Genomic DNA, 20,943 nt, shown 5'->3' on the forward strand with positions numbered 1-20,943 from the left:
TCGTCCATAGCTCAGCTCCCAGAAATAATTAAACTGGCTCTGTCTCCATCTCCAGAGAAGACTACATAGCTTTTGGATTTGCTACGAGTTGTCTAACTTGTGCTTTGTTGGGCTTCTATAGCCAGCCTATCTCGCTCAGCCTTCCTGTCTCAGAGATACTACGAAGACTTGGATGAAGTGAGCTCAACATCCTCCATCTCCCAGTCTCTGGAGAGCGAAGATGCCCGGGTGCTCTGCAAGGATGAGGAGGCGGTGGTCCAGGTCCCTCGGCATGCGCCCGTGGTCCGCACTCCTTCCATCCAGCCCAGCCTCCTGCCTCAGATGACACCTTTTGCCAAGTCTCACCTGGCCCATGGTTCTTCCCCTGCTGCCATAGGAGCGTCCAGTAAGTCAACAACAGAGACAGGAAGTTTTCTCCCTGGTAGGTTTCTTTTTACCAGAGGATTTTAGACAGTTACACTAGGAAAGCTCCAGCTCATTTCACCTGAAAGTAGAAGTGTGAAGAATAAGAAGCCTCCCTGGCATTGTATTCTGCACCAGCTTCCCTGTGGAGTCCACCAAGCGCTTGTGGAAGCAGGGCTTTTTCAGGACAGAGGGAAGGGGTAGGCTTTTTACCTCACTGTAAAGCAATATCCTTACTCCGGCTTTTCAGATCCTTCTCACTTCAGCCTTCTAGTACATTCTTCTATCATAAAAGCACCAGCTCTGGTGCTGTTCAGTATTGCTGTGACACAGCCTGTACTGTGCACCCTTCATGCTCTGTTGGGCTCTGCATACAAGCTAAGAGGTGATCGGGGCATTGGCCTAAGGCTCCACTGAAATGACCTGGCATGTGATGGAACAGACATGTATATTCCTCGTATTCTCACCAGCTGCCCATGGGCCCCTGCCTTTGTTGATAACTTTGTTGGATCCACAGTGATGAATATTCAGCAGCCCCTGGCTTGGAGAAGAAAGTTGTCTCCTATCAGTCACAGAGGACATGAGCGTGTCAAGTGTTACAGCTGCTAGTGGAGATGGGCAGGCACACTGTCCAGTGTCGTTGACAGTTTCAGGTGCCAGCCTGTCAGATCACTGTTGAAGCTTAAGAACAGAGCTTAGCGTTTTCCTTGTGGCCCACCATGGAGAAGTGGTCATTTAGCTTTGCTGTGCTCCCCTCCCCTAGCCTGGCCTTACCTAATGTTCCTTTGCCCTCAGTGTCTACATCCACAGGCAAAATCATTCCACAAGGGGCGGACAGCACGATGCTAGCGACAAAAACTGTGAAGCACGGTGCCCCAGGCCCTTCCCACCCCATCGCTGCCCCCCAGGCAGCAGCCGCCGCCGCAGCCCTGAGACGCCAAATGGCCAATCAGGTGCCAGGTAAAAATTGTGCCCCCACCTATGACAGACTGAGTGAGCTGTCCAAGTCCCAGCTAAGATGGTAGGTGGCAGAAAAACAACTGGCTCTCTCTCTTCTCTGTGGCTCAGGAGAGGGGTCTGATATGACCCCTCTCCCTATGGGAAAAGAGTCGGGAGACGACTAGGTTTGAACTCCTTTCGTCTTGAGGGGAGGTGTTTGATCTGCCACCTTTAGTTAAGAGGGAAGACAGTGGGCTTTTAAATGATGTTGCTAAATTTGTAATTTTGAATGGTGTTTGTTTTGAGCCCTAAGCAGTTTCTTAATTTTTTGTATTCTAGTCCTGGGACTTGAACTCAGAGCCTGGGTGCTGTCCCTGATCTGTTTTGCCTCAAGGCTAGTGCTCTACCACTTGAGTTGCAGCTTTTTAAGGGATACATGGATTTTCCTGCCTAGGCTGGCTTCAAACTGTCTTCCTAGGATGTCAGCCTTCTAACTATCGGGATTATAGGTATGAGCCATGAGTTACACTGGCACCATCTCCTAGACAGTGTCTCAAAGGCGCCAGCCACCGTGGGAGTGTGCCCATTGTGTGTTTCAGTACCTTGAGAATCGGAGAATGAAGGTTGCATAATCAACCCTGTGTGTGTTCTGATTCAGAATAGATTTTCCTTGACATTGGCAATTTAGCCTCTGCGATAGAGACACTAATGGATGACTCCACACAAACATTTTTGACAGTTTGTTATCCAGAATGGTCTACATTAGAATTCTGCAGTCCGGGTAGTTGGCTTCAAGGATTTTTGTCCAATTTTCTTTGGTGTGTAAGCCAGACAGTTGAACAGATTATTTGTAAAATTAATCTCTTGGGATCTGGGGACAGTTCACCCAGCAGGAGGTGCTGTGCTCTCCTTTGTCAGAGCAGAGTACAGCTTTCTGACATGCAGACATCTAGAATCTGTGCAGTTTTAGTCACAAGGTTTTGGTCACTCTGAGGTGGGAAAGCGTCAGCAGTGTCCCACCAGGCCACCTGGGCTATAGAAATTTCACTTGGGCCAGCAGTGTGGCCTTTCTTACTTTCTTCCTTAAGACTAGACACAGAGAGCTGTAGAAGTTGATGGGTAAGTTAGGTGGTTAAGTAGGCTGCCAGTATGTTCCTCTTGACACCTTCTCTGAGCTCTGTTTTCCATATAAATTCATTGAGTCTGTCTGTTCTCACTAAGCCATGAGCTCCTTCAGTAGCAGCTATATTTAAAGACAGTGACGCATTCTTGGGAAAGCAAGGAGGATGTCCTGAGCCCTGCTGGCCTTTGCTGAGATGAGCCAGCAATGCAGTGGTCCCTCGTGGTCCCTCAAGGCAAGGCTGCCCAGGACCCTGCCTGTGCCCTAGTCTGCTTGGTCATCTGCATGTAGCCCCTCTCCCTGACCTTTGTTGGTGGAATGGCCCAGGGTTGCACCCATCACATGCTGAGCCCCTTTCTCCTGTGTAAGGTGACAGTCTGCATGAGGACATATCCTAGTTATTCCTTACAGGCTAGACTTTCTGATCCTTTCTGGAATTAATGCTGCTCTCTCCTCTCTACAGCTGTGAGCACTTTGACTGAATCAACTTTGAAGACTGTCCCTCAAGTGGTGAACGTGCAGGAGTTGAAGAGTACCCCTGCAGTCCCGTCTGCAGCTGTGGGGTATGTTGTGCCACTCTGGGCAGTGGGTGTTTGTGCAGGGAGAGTACAATGCCTGTCACAGTGGCATTTTCCTGGCTTAACCAGGAAAGGATATTGTCTTTTTCTTTTTCTTTTCTTTTTTTTTTTTTGGCCAGTCCTGGGCCTTGAATTCAGGGCTTGGGCACTGTACTTAGACTTTCTCAAGGCTAGCGCTCTGCCACAGCACCACTTCCTGCTTTTTCTGTGTATGTGGTACTAAGGAATTGAACCCAGGGCTTTGTGCATGCTAGGCAAGCACTGTACCACTAGACCAAACTCCCAGCACAGATGTTGCCCTTTCAACCTCCCAGGACCAGGCATTGCCTCATAGGCCTGCAGCCTGTCTCAATAATATCTACCTGTTTTATTCCCAAGTGTGTCTTAAGTCTGCAGAGAATAATAGCCCATAGGTTATTAAATCAGGTGTGGAGTTGAATTTAGTTTTGTTGTTGTTGTTGTTTTTTGCCAGTCGTGGGGCTTGAACTCAGGGCCTGAGCATCGTCCTTAGACTTTTCTCAAGGCTAGAGTTCTACCACCTGAGCCTCAGTACCACTTCCAGCTTTTTTCTATGCGTGTGGTACTGAGGAATTGAACCTGGGCCTTCGTCCATGCTAGGCAAGCACTCCACCACTAGCCCCTGAATTTGTTTAATTTTTAATGCCCTCAAGTTTTCCAGAGGAGTCTGAATACTCCGATGATCTCAAGACTCACAGTGATGGAAGCTGTCAGCACTTAGCCATCATGTTAGGCAAGTGACCCAGCCTAGGTCAACCACGGGGAGAGGCCCTACTTCCCTTACTATAAATGTCCTAACAGTCACCTTGAGCTTCAAAGGCGATGTTCAGACAGAAACTGTTTAACTTCATCTTTTCGGGGGGTCATGGGGCTTGAACTCTGAGCCTGGGCTCTGTCTCTGAGCTCTTTAGCTCACAGCTACTGCCCCACCCCTGGACTTGGGTATTGTCCCTGAGCTGAGCTTTTCAGCTCAAGGGTCCCTAATTACCCCTTGAGCCACAGCCCTACTTCCCGTTTTCTAGGGCTGGCTTTGTACTGTGATCCTCAGATCTCAGTCTCCTGACTAGCTATGATTACAGGCATGAACCACTGCTCCCAGCTTCATTTTTAATCTTCTTTACTCAGTTATACAGGAAATCAGGAAGCACTTTGAATTTACATGCTCTTAAGCATTAATCACAAAGTCCAACATTAGAAGGAATATTTAGTAAAGATTAGTTGCTTGTGATAAATGACTGTTGCTTATTTTCTATTTTTCCAATCACATTTTCTGATCTATTTTTTATGATTACTGTTTTATTATATTTTATTGTGCAAAGATCTTGTATGATTGTAGTGCTCACACGTAATAAATTTTAGTTTTAGTGTTAAAAAAAGACTGATAGCCGGGAGTTTGGCCTAGTAGTATCGTGCTAGCTTAGCATGCACGAAGACCCAGGTTTAATTTCTTGGTACCATATACATAGAAAAAATTTTAAAAAAGACTGATAGTCACCTTTACTTTCCAGTCATTGCTGTTCTGTTTACATCTCTTCTTTATATACAGAGAAAGTGTTCTAGAAGCTAGCAGCAGTGTTTGCAAACCTTCCCCTTCTTTCCATGCCTCAGAGGGCAGGATGGCTGCTGCCAGAACTCTGTCTTTAGTCTACTTCAGAGCTCAGGATGTAAGGGACCAGCATTGTGTAGCCACATCCAGCCTTCCTGTGCCTGGTGGGGACAAGGTGAGGGTCTTTCCCAGCTTGTGGATTGAGCAGTGTCTCTCAGGGAGTTGGTGTCTGGGATTCACTCAGAGTTCAGCAAGATGAACAGCCATGCCCCTGTGGCTGGTCATGTCCAAGGTCTACAGCCCCTGCAGAGCACTCCAGTTGTCCAGTAGCCCTACTTCTCTGTCCATCATCACTGCCTATTGTGGAAAATTGTTTAGTTATTTTAGGCCCATATTAACCACCAAAAACAATCTTACCTTCCTTCCTATCTCGGTGACCTTGAAGCTGAGGCGTACTGTGTAGACCAATGTGGTATTTGTGGTTGTTGTGACCTTGTCCAGCACGCTGCTTTAGGGTCTAGGAACTGTAGCCAGATCTCGATCCTAAAAGACAGCATGTTTTATGAGGCAGGAACACATGGCATGGACCGTACCTCTTAAGCCATTTTAGCAGTTACTGGGCTGTGGCTATCTCTGAGCTTCACTACTCTTGCTCAGGCATGGTCTGTCCTGGCACAGCCAGGTCTATCCAGCCTGGTCTCTGATAATAGCATTTTCTAGCAGTGTAACTTTTTTTTTTTTCTTGCCAGTCCTGGGGCTCGAACCCAGCGCCTAGGCACTGTCCTTGAACACTTTTTGTTCAAGGTTAGTGCTCTGCCACTTGAGCCACAGTACCACTTCTGGCTTTTTCTGTGTATGTGGTACTGGGGAATTAAACCCAGGGCTTCATGCATGCTAGGAAAGCACTCTACCACTAGGCTAAACTCCCAACCTCTGAAGGACTTGTTTTCTAAGTGCATTGGATTTGTTATTACAAGTTGCATTTAGCTTTTTCTGAGTGTGTCTTGGGGACACATTACAGAACAGGCTTCCATATTTGTGTTAGAGGACTAGCTGAGGCTCACCAGCATCCCCATCCTCTGTTGACTGGCTGCATGTTTTATGAAGGTGGGGGGGGCGGGCAGAGCCTGGCTCCCAGGCCAGTCACGAGCTCTGTTGTGCTCAGTGTCTTCCTCAGCAGATTCCCATTCAGTGGACATCTATGATGGGGATTAGGGAGATGACAGTGGAGAGTCCGAGCCTTGACCTGCTCCCCCAGCATTGAGATCCCAGCAGGGATACAACGCTGAAACTGCCCCATTCCCACTTGGCTTAGTTGCAGATTAATAAAACAGCAAATAGTTGGTCCTTACCTTTTTTTTTTTTAAGAATTTTTTGGGGCCAAGAGTTTGGCCTAGTGGCAGAGTGCTTGCCTAGCATGCACGAAGACCCAGGTTCCATACCTTGGTACCACATACTTAGAAAAAGCCGGAAGTGGTGCTGAGGCTCAAGTGGTAGAGCTCTAGCCTTGAGAAAAATCCAAGGACAGTGCTCAGGCCCTGAGCTCAAGCCCAGGACTGGCAAAAAAAAAAAAAAAAAAAAAAAAAAGAATTTATTAACATTGATTTTTATATCATATTTCAAATGACATGTTTAATAAACAAGTATTCAAGAAGAGAATCTCTATATACAATAACTGGGACTTAGTTTTTAGAACATAATCAAAATTAGGCTAAGGCTTTGTATATCATAGATACATATTTATGTAATAAAACTATGTCTATAGAGTCATAGGTTTTTATGTCTATGTAGTTGTGCTTATATTTCCAATACCATATCCACAGTATTGGGTATGCAAATATTGAGTCCTCGCTCTTGTACTGTTTGGATCTAATAGCCACATATTAAGGGTACCATGCGCCTTTTGTTCCTTTGGTCTAGATTTGTCTCACTCAACATGATTTGCTCTAGATTCATTCACTTGGTCCTTACTCCATCTGACAATCTGTGATGTTTCACTGGATGTTTAGGCCATTTAAGGCTGGTGTATTAACATATTCAGGTTTATATCTATACATTGCTGTTTTTCTTTTTGTGTTCCTATTCCCTTTTTTTATTGTTGTATTAGAGATTGAATTAAGGCCTTGTATTTGCTAAACAAGCAAGCCACCTCTACTCTTTTTACTTTTGGGGGGTTTTTTGTTTGTTTGTTTTTCACCTGAGGTATTACTAACATTTGTCTGGGCTGTCCTCAAACTATGATGATTCTCCCATTTCTCTCTCTCTCTCCTGTAGCTGGGATTATAAGACTTTTTCATCATACCTAGCCCCTTCCTTTCCTTTGACTTGAGTGGTTTTGTTTTGTTTGCCAGTCCTGGGGCTTGAAATCATGGCCTGATCATTGTCCTTGGGCTTTCCTCAAGGCTAGCACTCTACCACTGAGCCACAGCACCACTTCTGGCTTTTTTTTTTCACTTCTGGCTTTTCTGTGTATGTGGTACCAAGGAATCAAACCTGGGTCTTCATGCATGCTAAGCAAGCACTCTACCACTAGGCAAAACTCCCAGCAAATTGAGCGTTTTTTATCTTTTTGTTGACTTGGGGGGGCGGTAAGAGGGGTATCAGTTGAGCCTGGACACTATCCCTAAGCTGTTTCACTCAAGGCTAGCCACAGCTCCACTTGTGGTTTTCTGGTGGTTAATTACAGATAAGTGTCTCATGGACTTTCCTGCTTAGGCTGACTTTGAACCATGATCCTCAGATCTTAGCCTTCTGAATAGCTAGGATTATAGACATGGGCTAAAAGCACCCAGTGTGTTTTTGTTGACTTACTAACAATCTTGCTAATTGCACTAGACTGTGTCATATGCATCTTTGACCTAGTTTGTCTTCAATTGATATGCTGCTGAAGAACAGTGAGAGTCTTCCTTTGTGCTTCTGCTGTATATTGTCTTTCTGCATGAAATACAGTGTCACGAAATCCATAATGCATCACTCCATATAGTTGACTGTCTTGTCAGTAGATTTCAATCAGAAGAAAATACCTTTCTGCTTATACAGAGCAATCCTGTTCTATTTTGTCCTGGCTCTCAGATATTGTTTTCATCTGCATGAAGGACCTCATTTAGTGTTCGTCTCAGCAGATCTCAATCCTCCTAAGTTTGATATGACTGCTCAAGACTTCATTTGAACTCATGCCTGGGCAGACAAATCTGAGAGACTATTGTCAATCAGCAAAAAGCTAAAAGCTGGGTATGACCCCAGTCTGAATGAAAAAGTTCAATAAGAGCATGGAGTCCTGAGTTTAAACCTCATTATTAGGGCATGCTCGCGTGTATATGCGTGCACACACACAAACACACGCACATACACAGAATTCTAACTTGCAGGGTGCCAGTGGGCCATACCTATAATCCTAGTTACTCAGGAGTCTGAGATCTGAGGAGCATGTTCAAAGCCAGCCCAGGCACCAAAGTCCCTGAGACTCTTATCTTCAATTAACCACCAAAAAACAAAATGGCACTATGGCTCAAGTAGTAGAGCACTGTCCTTGAGCTGAAGAGCTCAGGGACGGCACCCAGGCCCAGAGTTCAAGCCCTACAACCAACAGCAACAGCAATTCTAGGTCACCATTTTGTTTTCCTTTTGCTGATTCTACAAGTTCCTGGGGGCAGGTGGGGAAGAAGACACATAACATAGAGAGTATCATTTCTACTGGGAGAAAATGAAAAGCCTTCACTCTGGGAGGTCCTGACGTCCATCAATAGAGATATTATTTTTTTAATAGAGATATTATTATTGGTTTTTATGTTTGTTTACTCTTAGTAGGTGGTCCTTTTCCTTCCTATTCACACAATGATTAACTATAGTGACATGCGTGTCGGGTCTGATCTGCTCTGTTAATGAAATAACAAAGTCAAACCTGACGGAGTCTCTGTCATTTTTAAGTCCTTCCTTTACCACATGAAAATAGATGAACGGCCGTATTCATGACTGTGAAGTAAAGTTCATTTGGATTGATGGGACCACAGAGGAAAGAAACTGTGCCTCCCCGTCTAATGGCTCAGGACCTTGGGTGTGAGTAAGATTTTGAGTTTAGGGACTCATGTGCTCAGGCAGATGATCTACTGCTTGAGCAAGATCACGAGCCCCATCTTGGCTTTGGTTATTTCTGAGATAAGATCTTTCTTTTTTGCCCAGACCAGCCTCGAGAACAATCCTCTTGCTTGCTTTTCAAGTTGATAGGACAGGTACCCACTGTATCCAGCCTACTCTGTTGAGATGAGATCAGACAAACTTTTTTCCTTGCCTGGCCTTAAACCTCAATCTACCAAGTAGCTAGAATTTTAGTTGTAAGCCACCACACCAGCTCTGGAAACAAATTTTTTAATTGTGCCACTTTCTGCTTATGTTCCTTTGGTACCTGTTTTCAGTTGTAAAACTGAGTATGTAAATGAACTTGTGCTGTCTTTTGGTGTTGTACTTGAAAATAGATACTCAAGCCAATGACCGCTGTTGCTTTGGCTGTGGTTATTCTGCATGTCTGGGGCATGTCTACTTGTTTCTCTGTTTTCCCTCTTGTGTTTCGGTGGGTATTTCTTCTGCCCTGCACACTGTCCCCTGGGATGGAGTGTTGGTACTGCGAATCTTTGCTTTGTGTGTTTGGGATTCAGCATACCCTGGGGACACATCGCATCATCACGAGTAAATGGAATGGTAATTGGCCTCAATCTAGTGCTTGCATGATTTCACTTATATCATGTTGTAACTAAATTTCAGGTTTGAGAAGCTTCCCAAGATGGGGGTAAATTGCTAGTCTTATTCTTATTTTTAGTTTCTTTTTTTGTTTTTGAGAGAGCGTAAGAGCTTCATTTCCCTTATGATTCTTGCCAGCTCAAACTGTTTCTCTCAGCAAATCTGTGTCTGCCCAGGGATTGTTGGGATCCCAGCAGTGTGTTTTTGCACATTCCTTCTTTCCTCGGAGACTTAGCCGAGCAGAGGGCGGGCATCAGGCACTCATTGTACCTGCCGTTCCTGCCACCTGCCTGGTCGGTAGTGCAGCACCACAAAGGGTCTCTCCTCCAGAGACCCACAGGGCTACTATTCCTGCAGCTTCCACAGGAGGAGCTTAACAGTCATTTGTTAGAAATACGTACTTTGTTGTTGCTGTTCTCTCTAAATCTAATAAGGTCTATTTGGAAGGTTCCTGTATTCTTCTAACAGAGAATCCCAAGTTGTTTTAATAGATTTTGATATGGCATGGACCTCTTCATCTTTCCTCACCAAGTCAAGTTTTTGATGGAAATTTTTTTTGGGGGGGTGGTTTGTGCGCACACACACACACACACACACGCACTCGCGCACGCGCGCACATGAAACAGTACCTGTTTGCTCAAGACTAACATTCTACCCACTTGGACCACAGTTCCATTTTTGGCTCTTTACTGGATTAATTGGAGAGTCTTGAAGATTTCTCTCCCCAGGATGGCTTCGAACCTTAGTCTTAGATCTCAGCCTAATGAGTAGCTAGGATCCCAGGCATAAGCAACCTTGGGTTAATGGGGAATAATTTTGGGGGGGTGAGGGGTAAGAGTGATGTGCAGAGGAGTTACGGTTACATTTGTAAGGTAATATGTACATTACTTCTTGAATATTGTTACCCCTTCCCGCTTTTCTCCCACTTTCCCTCCTCACCCCCTCCTAAGTTGTAAAGTTCATTTCCAGCATTTTTCTTGTGACTATCACTGTTATGCTGGTTCATCATTTGTCCTTTGTCTCATCATCTTGTTTTCCCCCTTGATGCGAAGGTTTAATACTCCTCCCTAAGTCTGGTGACCCTCTGCCTCTGACTGAACACGGTGCTCAGGGGGAGCAATAGATCTCCAAGGAGGAGTGCGCACAGGGCCAGCTTGGAAACAAAACCCCACATGTCCTGACCCGGCAGCCCGGGGCTCTGGGGATAGCTGCTTCTAGAAGCTCTGAGCTCTTTGGGTAACACCTTTGGGCTGTCTGTGACAGCTATTCATGTATCATATCCATGATGTGTTTTTTAGGTTTGGAAAAAAGTATCAGAAACTGTCCCCATGGTCCAGATGGGGAAGGGATGAGAAATGGAAGGTCTCTCTTCAGACTGGAGAACCATCCAGTTGTGAATAGCTGCAAGTAATTGTCTATGACTTGTTCAAACACATGGATTTTAAAGTCACTGCTTTGATCTTTATGCTAAAAATTCAAATGTTGTTTAAAAGACGATTCTTCAATAAAATATTCAGTGCATTTGGGTGTATTCTGCTCCCAGCTGGCATTGTGTGTGGAACTGAAAGCAGGCTCAGGCTCGGGGATGTGTGTGCTTTTCTCCAGTGTGCCTCTTTGTGAGTCCATGCTTTGTGTTTTTCAGTTCTTCAGTGCCATGCTCCACAGCCAGATCTCCCCACCCAGTGTTAGCCGCCGTGGCTTCCAGCCAGGCCAAGCAGGTAACCTTCCAATTTCCACTTTGACAGTCTACACTCTTTCTTGGTACTGGTTTAGTCCTGTCTCTGTTTCAGTGAGCCACAGTTCTGATGAAGGCTTGGGCCATGGTTAGCCAGGCAGGACCTGCCATGTCTTCACAGGTGCTTTGTCATTCTACACTAGAACTTGGCATTCTAATACCCTATATTTGGCTGAGGAGTTTTGGTTTTCAGTTTATTCCATTTCACATTATCTCAGCTAATCAAGAGCACGGGGTGTCTAGATATGTCCCACTAATGAAGCAACCCTGGTTCATGCGAGCTGTGCAGTCACCAGTGGCCAGGCAGGCCAGAACTGGACCCTAACTGCTGATATCCAGTCCTTTGCTGGCTGTTGTACTGTAAAAGTGTCCGTGGATGGGTGGCTTATTTTTTTTCTTATTGTCTGTTCTCAGAGTTTCCATATTTCCAATAATACTATGTCTAGCTTTGCCTTTTTGGATGGTAAAAACAACTTCTTCCAAAGTAGGTTACGTTGTCGGGGCCAGGAGTTTGGCCTAGTGGTAGAGTGCTTGCCTAGCAGGCATGAAGACCCTGGTTTGATTCCTCAGTGCCACATAGTGGTGCGGTGGCTCAAGTGGTAAAGCTCTAGCCTTGAGAAAGCCTAAAGACAGTGCTCAGGCCCTGAATTCAAGCCCCCAGGACTGGCAAAAAACAAAACAAAACAGTACATTATGTTGTGAACATTAAACCACATGGAAAAAAATAGCAGGAGATGCCTGGAAGGTAGATGGGAAGAAAATAACAGGAGATGGCTGGAAAGAGATGGTACTCCTGAAATTTCCCCTAAGGAATTCTGGTTTATCCCAACTCTTACATCTGGTCTTTTTTTGGAGGGCCTGTCCTGAGGCTTGAACTGTAGGCCTGGGCATTGTTCATGAGCTCTTTAACTCAAGAGCCACAGCCCCACTTCCCATTTTCTGGTGCTTAATTGTAGATAAGAGTCTCAGGTTCTTTAGTGCCTGGGCTGGCTTAAAACGTGATCGTCAGATCCTCAGATCTCAGCCTCCTGACTAGCTGGGATTACAGGTATGAGCCGCCATGCCCAGCTTGTCCTTGGGCTTTCTCAAGACTAGAGCTCTACCACTTAAGCCACAGCAACACTTCTAGCTTTTTCTATGTGTATGATACCAAGGAATCGAACCTAGGTCTTCGTGCATGCTAAGCAAGCACTCTACCACTAGGCCAAACTCCTGGCCCTATTCAAGGGCCTTTTTGTTTTGTTTTTTTTGCCAGTCCTGGCCCTTGAACTCAGGGCCTGGGCACTGACCTTGGGCTTTCTCAAAACTAGAGCTCTTCCACTTGAGCCACAGCACCATTTCTGGCTTTTTGATAATTATGTGGTACCGAGGAATCAAACCCGGGTCTTAGTGCATGCTAGGCAAGCACTCCACCACTAGGCCAAACTCCCAGCCCTCAAGGGCCTTTTATTTGCCATGCATAGCACTGTACCCTAGAGCAAATAGCCATATGTCCAACAGTCGCGCCTGCCTTCCTGCAGTTCATGGAGCAATCCTTTTTTCTCCCGCATGATCTCACCTTCAGTGAAACTTTGTTTTATCTTCCTTTTCTTGGCTTGAGTTGAATGAACTTAACATATCACTTATTTATGCTTGTTTACTTTGTTTTCATGTTTACATTGTACTTGCTCCTGTATTCCAAGAATGACTAGTAGTTTAGCATAAACAATTTTCTTATGTTCTGTTTTAGGGCTCTCTGATAAATCCCCTAAAGCCCTCGGGCTCCATGCCAACATCCAGTCACTTGTCCTCTGGTGACAAAGCCTCAGGTCAGTGTGCATTTGTGTGTTAGTGCAAATAAAAATGAAAGAAATGTCTTGTAGATCACAGCAGCAGATGGAACAGGAAATAAGAACAGAGGTTATCTTCAAGGTCATCATCTTACTGATGACACATGAATAAGGAAGTGGTAAGGCAAGGCCTTCAGCAGCTTGGGATTTTGAATTGAATTTGAAAACTCTAGGACTAGTAGAAAACTTGATATTCTTTTGGTCAATCGTTTGGCTTAAGACTCTGGGCCCAGGCGCTGTCCCTGAGCTCTTCAGCTCAAGGTTACCACCTTACCCCATGACACACCCCCTACCCCTTGAGGCACAGTGCCACTTCCGATTTTCTAGTGGTCTTTAGTGCTTGGGCTGGCTTTGAACCAACATCCTCAGATCCCAACCTCCTGAGTAATAACTAGGATTACAAATATGAGCCACCAGGGCCCAGGGCTCCTTTTGAAAAAGGACCAATAAAGCCAGGTACTGGTGGCTCACACCTGTAATCCTAGCTACTCAGGAAGCTGTGCTCTGAGGATCACAGTTCAAAGCCAGTGCAGGCAGAAAAGTCCTCATGAGACCCTTATCTCCAATTAACTACTCAAAAAGCACTATGGCTCAAACAATAGTCTTGAATGAAAGAGCTCAGAGACAGCACCTAGGCCTGGAGTTCAAGTCCCACAACTGACCAAAAAATTAAAAGGGAACAATAACAGGGTCTTCTGCCTTACTGGATGATTATAGTGTGGGAGGTGTGGACTAGAATGCCCGACTCTCCTGTCTATAGATAAGAGTCAATATTCTCTTGTCTGTGAGTGAGAAATCACAAGCTTATATCGCTTATAAAATATAGAAAGTAGAAAGGATTGTTGTGATGTAAGATCTCAGAGTAAATGCACTGAGTCACAATAGGATTTTCAGGGCCTCCCAAGTGCCTATAGCTCTCGGCTGTAGGCATTCATATTGATACAATGTTTTGATCATTGTCCATACTGCTCTGACACCCTTCTCCTGGGGTCTCCTTCAGGTCTTCTTGCCAGCTCCTTTTTCATGACCCTCATGTGGCTTCTGTAGCATCCCTACTAAACTGCCCTAGCTTCCTGGGCTCCTCGAGTTTGACAATACCCAAAGCAAGCCTCTAGCAAGTCTGTTAGAGACTGACCCTTCTCCATTAGCTTCCCAGTTCAGCCATCCTGTCATCCAGGTCCTTCTGACTGAGTGTCTCTTATATGCAGGGAGGACACTGGGAGAGAGAGAGAGAGAGAGGGAGAGGGAGAGGGAGAGGGAGAGGGAGAGGGAGGGAGGGAGTTTTACTGTGTGTAGGCAAGGGTATATTCGTATATTCTAAAAGTTGGATTAATATGGAGCCGTAGTTGGCATCACATACAACTTGTGTGAAGAAGGAAGAGGAGGAATGTGAACTTTTCCACTAGTGCCTTAAGCTTAGTGTGGACAGGAAATGCTTCATGGTATCATCAAGACTTTTCAATCATTTAAGAGTCCATCTATTTCTGGCTACTATTTCAGGAAAAGTTTGGAAAGGTCATTTAGCCTAAATTCTTATAAAGATCTCATTGCAGAGCTCCCTGTCACTCTGGAAGTTAAGAATCAGGGAAGCCTGAGAGACTTTGCTTCCTCAGTGCCTTAGGTGGCTGGCCGGTCAGTGATGGACCTGGTGCTTGTTTACTTGTTCTCACTTGCTGGACAGCCAAGGTTTAGAGCAGGAAAAACCTTTTTCTCCTGGAAGGAAAACTTCTCTAAAAAAAGATCATCTGAATTTGTTCAATATTTCTTTATCCCCAGGCCTGGGGGGCTTATACTCTGGGCCTAGCTACTGTCCTTGGTACTGTCAGCTCAAGGCTAGTGCTCTGTCGTTAGTTAAGCCACAAGATCACTTCCAGCATTTTCTGTGTATGTGGTATCAAGGAATCAAAGCCAAGGTTTCATGCATGCTAGGCAAGAACTCAACCACTAGGCTAAGCTCCTGACCTGTACAGTATTTCTTTAAAAAAAAAAATCCAAAACCTATATAGAATAGTTCTCTTATTTGTTCATAGTGAAAATAACGTTGTTTTTCTGATAATGAAATGGTTCCATATTCATAGCAATGCCTGTGATATAGAGGCACAGAATGTAGCAAGTGAGAGGTGGCGTGCCAGTGCCCTTCTCGGCATTTCAGATACATAGCTTGGATTACAAGGTTGTTTTTTTTTTTGTTTGTTTTTTTGCCAGTCCTGGGCTTGAGCTCAGGGCCTGAGCACTGTCCTTGGACTTTCTCAAAGCTAGAGCTCTACCACTTGAGCCTCAGCACCACTTCCGGCTTTTTTTTCTATGTATGTGGTACCGAGGAATCGAACCCGGGTCTTCATGCATGCTAGGCCAGCACTTTAACCACTAGGCCAGACTCCCGGCCCCAAGATTGTTTCTTTAAACAAAAACACGCATCCCCTGCTTATGCTGGGGTTTTATTTATCTGTTGGGTTTTTGTGTGTGCGTGTGTTGCCGGGGGGGGGGGGAGGGGGGGTCTTGGGGCTTGAACTCTGGGCCTGGTCACTGTCTCTGAGCTCTTCAGCTCAAGGCTACTGCCCTACCCCTTGAGCCACAGCCCCACTCCCAGTTTTTTAGAGGTTAACTGGAGTTAAGAGTCTCATGTTCTTTAGTGCCCAGGCTGGCTTTGAACTGAGATCCTCAAATCTCAGCCTCCTGAGTAGCTAGGATTTCAGAAGTGAGCCACCTCACCGGACACTTATGCTGGTTTTGTCCCCTGGCTCCCTTGTTCTTCTTGCCGTGCAATGGGCCTCCTGTCCATCTTACCAGATCGCATACAGAGCCACTGTGTCGTTTTCATGTAGCCCTCGTTACACTTCCACAGTGTTCTACTCACAGTTCCACAGTTCCTCTCTTGTGTCTTGAGCTGCACTGAACATGCTTGCAATGCTATATTGTATTCCAGGCATTTCAACACTATTGACTTATACCCCTATATTCCTTTAAATAAAAAGAATTTTTTAAATTATTGTTCACTTGGATTGGAGCTCTTAAAATACAGTTTTCGGGTGGGGGAAAAGGTTACCATGTTCAAGAAGTAATTTACTCACAACCTTACGTATGTAACTATAACCCTTCTATACATCACCCTGACAGTAAAATAAAGTGATAAGTAAAATCCTGGCTTAATTAAAATTTACAAAGTACTAAAGTTTAAAAAAATAATAATAATTTTCCTTTTCCCTTCCATCCTCCCACTAAAATATGCCAGGGAGAAGTAGCTAATGAGGTTGACTATGGGAAGGATGATGACTTCCATTTAATTAAAAAAGGGAAACTTATTTGTTCAATACAAAAACTTAAGAAAAATGCAGAAGTGTGTTAAGAAATCACTACTTGGAAATATTTAGCACAGTACTCTGTTTATCTTTGGATTTTTATTCCCTTTTCGTCAATATGTTGGTTTCAAATACTGAAAAGCTGCATCTCCCCACCCTGTCAGCATCTCCCCGCAAATGGAGCTAGGCTGTGAATGTAAGTGCACTAGAGTCCTTTCCCGGAAGGGCAAGTGTGGCATGCATTGTGTTGTTGTGGACTTGGAGCTGACCAGCAGGCTCTGACCCAGGGCCCACATCAGGAAACATACCAGCTATTACTTGTCAGAGGAGCCTGGGCTTCTAAACCTGAAGGGACCTCTTTAAGCACCGCCACCTTTTCTAAGAGCAGGGAATTACAAACTGGTGCTTCAGACTGACTTTTTGAAATGTCCTCATTTTCTATGTTGTTGTTTCCCATCACTTTCAGGGCCAGCCAAGACAGAAGCAGCTGTGACCTCCACTCCATCTGCCGTGGGACAGTTCAGCAAGCCTTTCTCCTTTGCTCCCTCGGGGTCAGTGATAAACTTACATTTTGTGGTAAATCACTAGTTTCCCCAAGTCTTGGCTCAGATCTGTAGGACTGTGTTCATATTTATCAGACGTGCACAAAATGCTATTTCTTTCTTACTCCGCGGGCAGCATCTGCCATCAATGGCCAGCATTCTAAGCACTGGGTGTTCTAAAGGTCCCTTTCCCCTTTCCCTTTGGAGTTTTGACTCTGCTTGCATTCCTACCTACTCATTCATTTTATTTTTCAGCTAAGCCGCATTTTCTTTGGTATGAAGTCATTTAAATTTTCTGTTAAAATTTTAAACCTGTCGTCAGTTTTCTTTTCTTTTTTGCCAATTCTGGGGCTTGAACTCAGGACATGGACACTGTCCTTGGATTTTCTGAAGTCTAGAGCTCTACACTTGAGCCACCAGCACCACTTCCAGCCTTTTTTCTGTGTATGTGGTACTGAGGAATGGAACTTAGGACTTCATGCTCTCTAGACACACACTCTACCACTAAGCCACATTCCCAGCCCTGGCTAAACCTTCTTTACTTGTGTGCAAAGGAATACAGCTGCCATTTCAAAGTTTTGTTTTCATATCAGTTGGATGGTGTGTTTCATTTTATTATGATATACTTCCAGCTACTCAGGAGGCTGAGATTTGAGGATCAAGGTTCAAAGCCAACAGGGGCACAAGAGGACCTGAGACTCTTATCTCCAATTAACCTCTAGAAAATGGGAAGTGGGGCTAGGCTCAAAGGTAGGGCAGTAGCCTTGAGTGAAGAGCTCAGGGACAAGGCCCAGGCCCAGGGGAAGGATAGTAGCCTTGATCTGAGGAGCTCAGGGCCAGTGCCCAAGCGAAGTTCAAGCCCCATGACCCACCAAAAAAAAAAAGAAAGAAAGAAGTACTTCCAAGCCAAGTGCCAGTGGCTCACACCTGTAATCCTAGCTACTCAGGAGGCTGAGATATGAGGATCACGGTTCAGAGTCAGCCCTGGCACTGAAGTCCATGAGACTCTTATCTCCAGTTGCCCACCAGAAAACCAGAAGTGGCTCTGTGGCTCAAGTGGTTGAGCCCCAGCCTTGAGCTAAATTGCTCAGGGACAGTACCCAACCCAGAGTTCTAGCCCCACGACCAACAAGAAAGAGAGAGACTGACAGACAGACAGACTTTTAGGTGCCAATGCTTCACACCTGTAATCCCCGCTACTCGGGAAGCTGAGATCACAGTTCATAGCCAGCTCAGGCAGGAAAGTCTGTAAGACTCTTTTCTCTGATTTTTTTTTTTTCTTTTTTAAATCAGGCTAAGCACCAGTGGCTCATGCCTGTAATTCTAGCTACTCAGGAGCCTTAGATTTGAAGATCAAAGTTCAAAGTCAGTTCAGGCAATAAAATCTGTGAGACTCTTCAATTAACTACCAAAAATCTGGAAGCAGAGCTGTGGCTCCAGTGTTAGAGCACTCACCTTAAGCATAAAAGCTCAGACACAGTGCTCAGTTCCTGAGTTCAGGCCCCACAGCTGACAAAACGAAAAGCCACTTTCAGCCACCTAGTGGCTTCTATCTGTTAATCCTAACTAGCTACTCAGAAAGCTGAGATCTGGCAGATCTGGTTAGAAGCCACCAGAAAGTCCTCAAGACTTCATCTCTAACCAGCAAAAAGCCAGACTAAAGTCCTGGTACAAGTGGGTAGAGCCCTACTCAGCTCTCCATGAGCAAGTGCAAAGCCTGGAGTTCAAGCCTTGCACTGACTGAATACTCTTGAGCATTTTCAGTTTTGTGTTGGATGGCTGGAACCCCCAGCCACACCCTTCTCTCCTATTTTAGAAATGTCCTTCAGCCCAACATGGGGAGAAAAGAGGAAGGACATTATCTGTTGTCTATAGTTTTGATAGAATTCCACTACTTCAGTCTAAGCAGCTGTGGCTGAGACATGGCTTCTATTATATTCTATCCAGCCTCTGGCTCAGTAGGTTGGGGCTCACCTGTCATGCCTCTTGACTTTTTTTTTTTTGGTGGATCATGGGGCTTAAATTCTGGGCCTGGGCACTGTCCCTGAGCTCTTCAACTCAAGGTTACTACCCTATCCTAGAGCCATGGCTCCACCTTCCGTTTTCTAGAGGTTAGTTGGAGATAAGACTCTCAAGGTCTGTAGTGCCAGGTTGATTTTGAACTGTGATCCTCAGATCTCAGCCTCCTGAGTAGCTAGGATTACAGGCGAGAGCCACTGCACCTGGCTAACAAGATGATTCTGAGAAGACTCTATGGTTCTAGTTTGCTGCTGCTGCTGCTGCTGCTGCTGCTGCTAGCCAAACTTCTCCACTCCTGCACTAGGCATCTGCCCTAATTTCTATTTTAGGGCATGTTCCTGTCCACTGCTGCTCTTCTGTTCTCCTTGGAATCAATCTCCACCCAGGCCTCTGCATCGGGAAGCCCACCACACTTCCAAGACCCTCCCCCACAAATTGCATCCCCTCCTTGAAGATATTGGGGTGGCTGTATTGTCCTCAACATAATGTCCTTTAGCACCATTCCTCCAAGGCAGATCATCTGAAGGAATAGTAGCACACAGTACTAAGAGGAAGATGTTGTGCCTTTGATTTGTTGCTTTTTAACTTCTCTTTTTTTACTTGCCAGGGCTGGCTTTAATTTTGGGATAATCACACCAGCAGCATCTTCTAATTTCACTGCCACCCAAGGTATAGTCTCTGCGTCGTATAGATCGCTTTTGTGTTTCCCTAAACGAATGCAGTTATTTTTGTATGGACAAGGCTTCTTCAGCCTTTGGGATAAGGCCTGGGGTACAGCTGGGCACTTGCTGGTGTGTGCCACTGTCCTGCAGGGTTCTGTATAAGACACCGACACAGCTGGCCACTGCTCTGCAATTAAGAGGTGGGAGAGGATTTGTGTCTGGAAAGTCAAGGCAACACGTTAGCATTTAAGTGTTAATGTTAAGATAGAACTTTTATTGTCATTCTGTAGGGTAAGATAGATACAGACTATAGAAATCCAGACTCAAATTTTTCTACTCTGGGCATTGTCACTGGCATGCTTTAATGATTCACTATGAGGCCTCCTGGAAAAGAATTTATTTGCTAAGTGCCCACAAGACACAGTCTGGATAATTAAATATATTCTCTTATTTTAATAAGGCAGCACAAGGATGCTGGTGGCTCAGACCTGTGATCTTAGCCCCTTAGGAAGCTGAGAACTGAGGGTTACAGTTCAAAACCAGCCCAAGCAAGAAAGTCCATGCGACTCTCATCTGTTAATTAACCACCAAAAAGCTAGACGTAGAGCTGTGACTCAAGCGATAGTGTTGGCATGAGCAAGAAAATCTCAAGGGTAATGCCAAGGCCCTGAGTTGGAGCTCCAGGACCAGCAATGCATTCTTAGTGAGGAAAGACTGAAAACGTAGAAAAGCATGACATTGTTGGGATCACACTTTGCCCTCCGTTGTAACTCTGTACTCCCATTATTATTTCTTTGAGGTGTTTGACCTTTTTTTTTTCATTTAACATAATGTTTCATATGGCTTTTCCGATATTGAAAGTCTTGTATGAATGTCATTTTTAATGTCCTCATAATTCTATCGTAGGGTTGGGCTACCCTTTATTTAAGTACCCACCTACTGGGCCGGTTACTTCCAGGCTTCCAGATCATAAATAGCAGTGACCATCTTTCTTTTTTTTTAGTTAGCTTATATTAGTTATATAGGGGAGAATGTTGCTATTAGATTTTCACATCTGTTTATAATGTATTGTAATTAATCTAGCCACTCCTGTCATTCTACTCATATTTTTCCCTCAGTAAATCTTGTTTTTTTGTGGTTTTTTTGTTTTGTTTTGTTTTCAAGTGATAGAGCACTTTTTTTCATATATTTTTTAAACCTTTTGTTTTTATTCGCTTATTTTTATTCTATTATTAGATAGCAGAATTCTATTGTGGTCAAGGCTGTTATCCAATTCCTGAGTTCTAATGATATTCCTGCCTCAATAGAGCCTGGGACCGTAGGCATGCACTATAGTGCCCAGCAGACAAATGCTTATATTTTATTTTATTTTTACTTTTCTGCCAGTCCTGGGGCTTGAACTCCAGGGCCTGGGCACTATCCTTAGGCTCTCTCAAGGTTAGCACTCTACCAGTTGAGCCAGAGCACCATTTCCAGCTTTTTCTGTGTCTGTGAAATCAAACCCAGGGCTTGGTGCATGA

The 20,943-nt window shown here is 44.9% G+C and overlaps 1 protein-coding gene across 5 annotated transcripts in view; it reads left to right on the top strand.

The window, feature by feature from the left end:
• Positions 1-20,943, top strand: part of Nup214 (nucleoporin 214) — an 80,698-nt gene that overhangs the window by 38,354 nt on the left and 21,401 nt on the right. For 4 of the 5 annotated variants that reach the window (XM_090330827.1, XM_090330829.1, XM_090330828.1 and 1 more), the window contains exons 22-28: positions 122-385; positions 1,198-1,362; positions 2,925-3,024; positions 10,980-11,055; positions 12,802-12,880; positions 16,667-16,751; positions 19,369-19,430. In XM_090330827.1, coding sequence (XP_090186953.1) covers positions 122-385; positions 1,198-1,362; positions 2,925-3,024; positions 10,980-11,055; positions 12,802-12,880; positions 16,667-16,751; positions 19,369-19,430 — 831 coding nt within the window. The remainder of the gene's footprint in view (positions 1-121; positions 386-1,197; positions 1,363-2,924; positions 3,025-10,979; positions 11,056-12,801; positions 12,881-16,666; positions 16,752-19,368; positions 19,431-20,943) is intronic. The other variant, XM_090330830.1, reaches the window with a different exon arrangement.

Source organism: Megascapheus bottae, chromosome 3, assembly GCF_031878675.1.
Source record: "Megascapheus bottae isolate mThoBot1 chromosome 3, mThoBot2.hap1, whole genome shotgun sequence".
NCBI classification, from domain to species: Eukaryota; Metazoa; Chordata; class Mammalia; order Rodentia; family Geomyidae; genus Megascapheus; species Megascapheus bottae.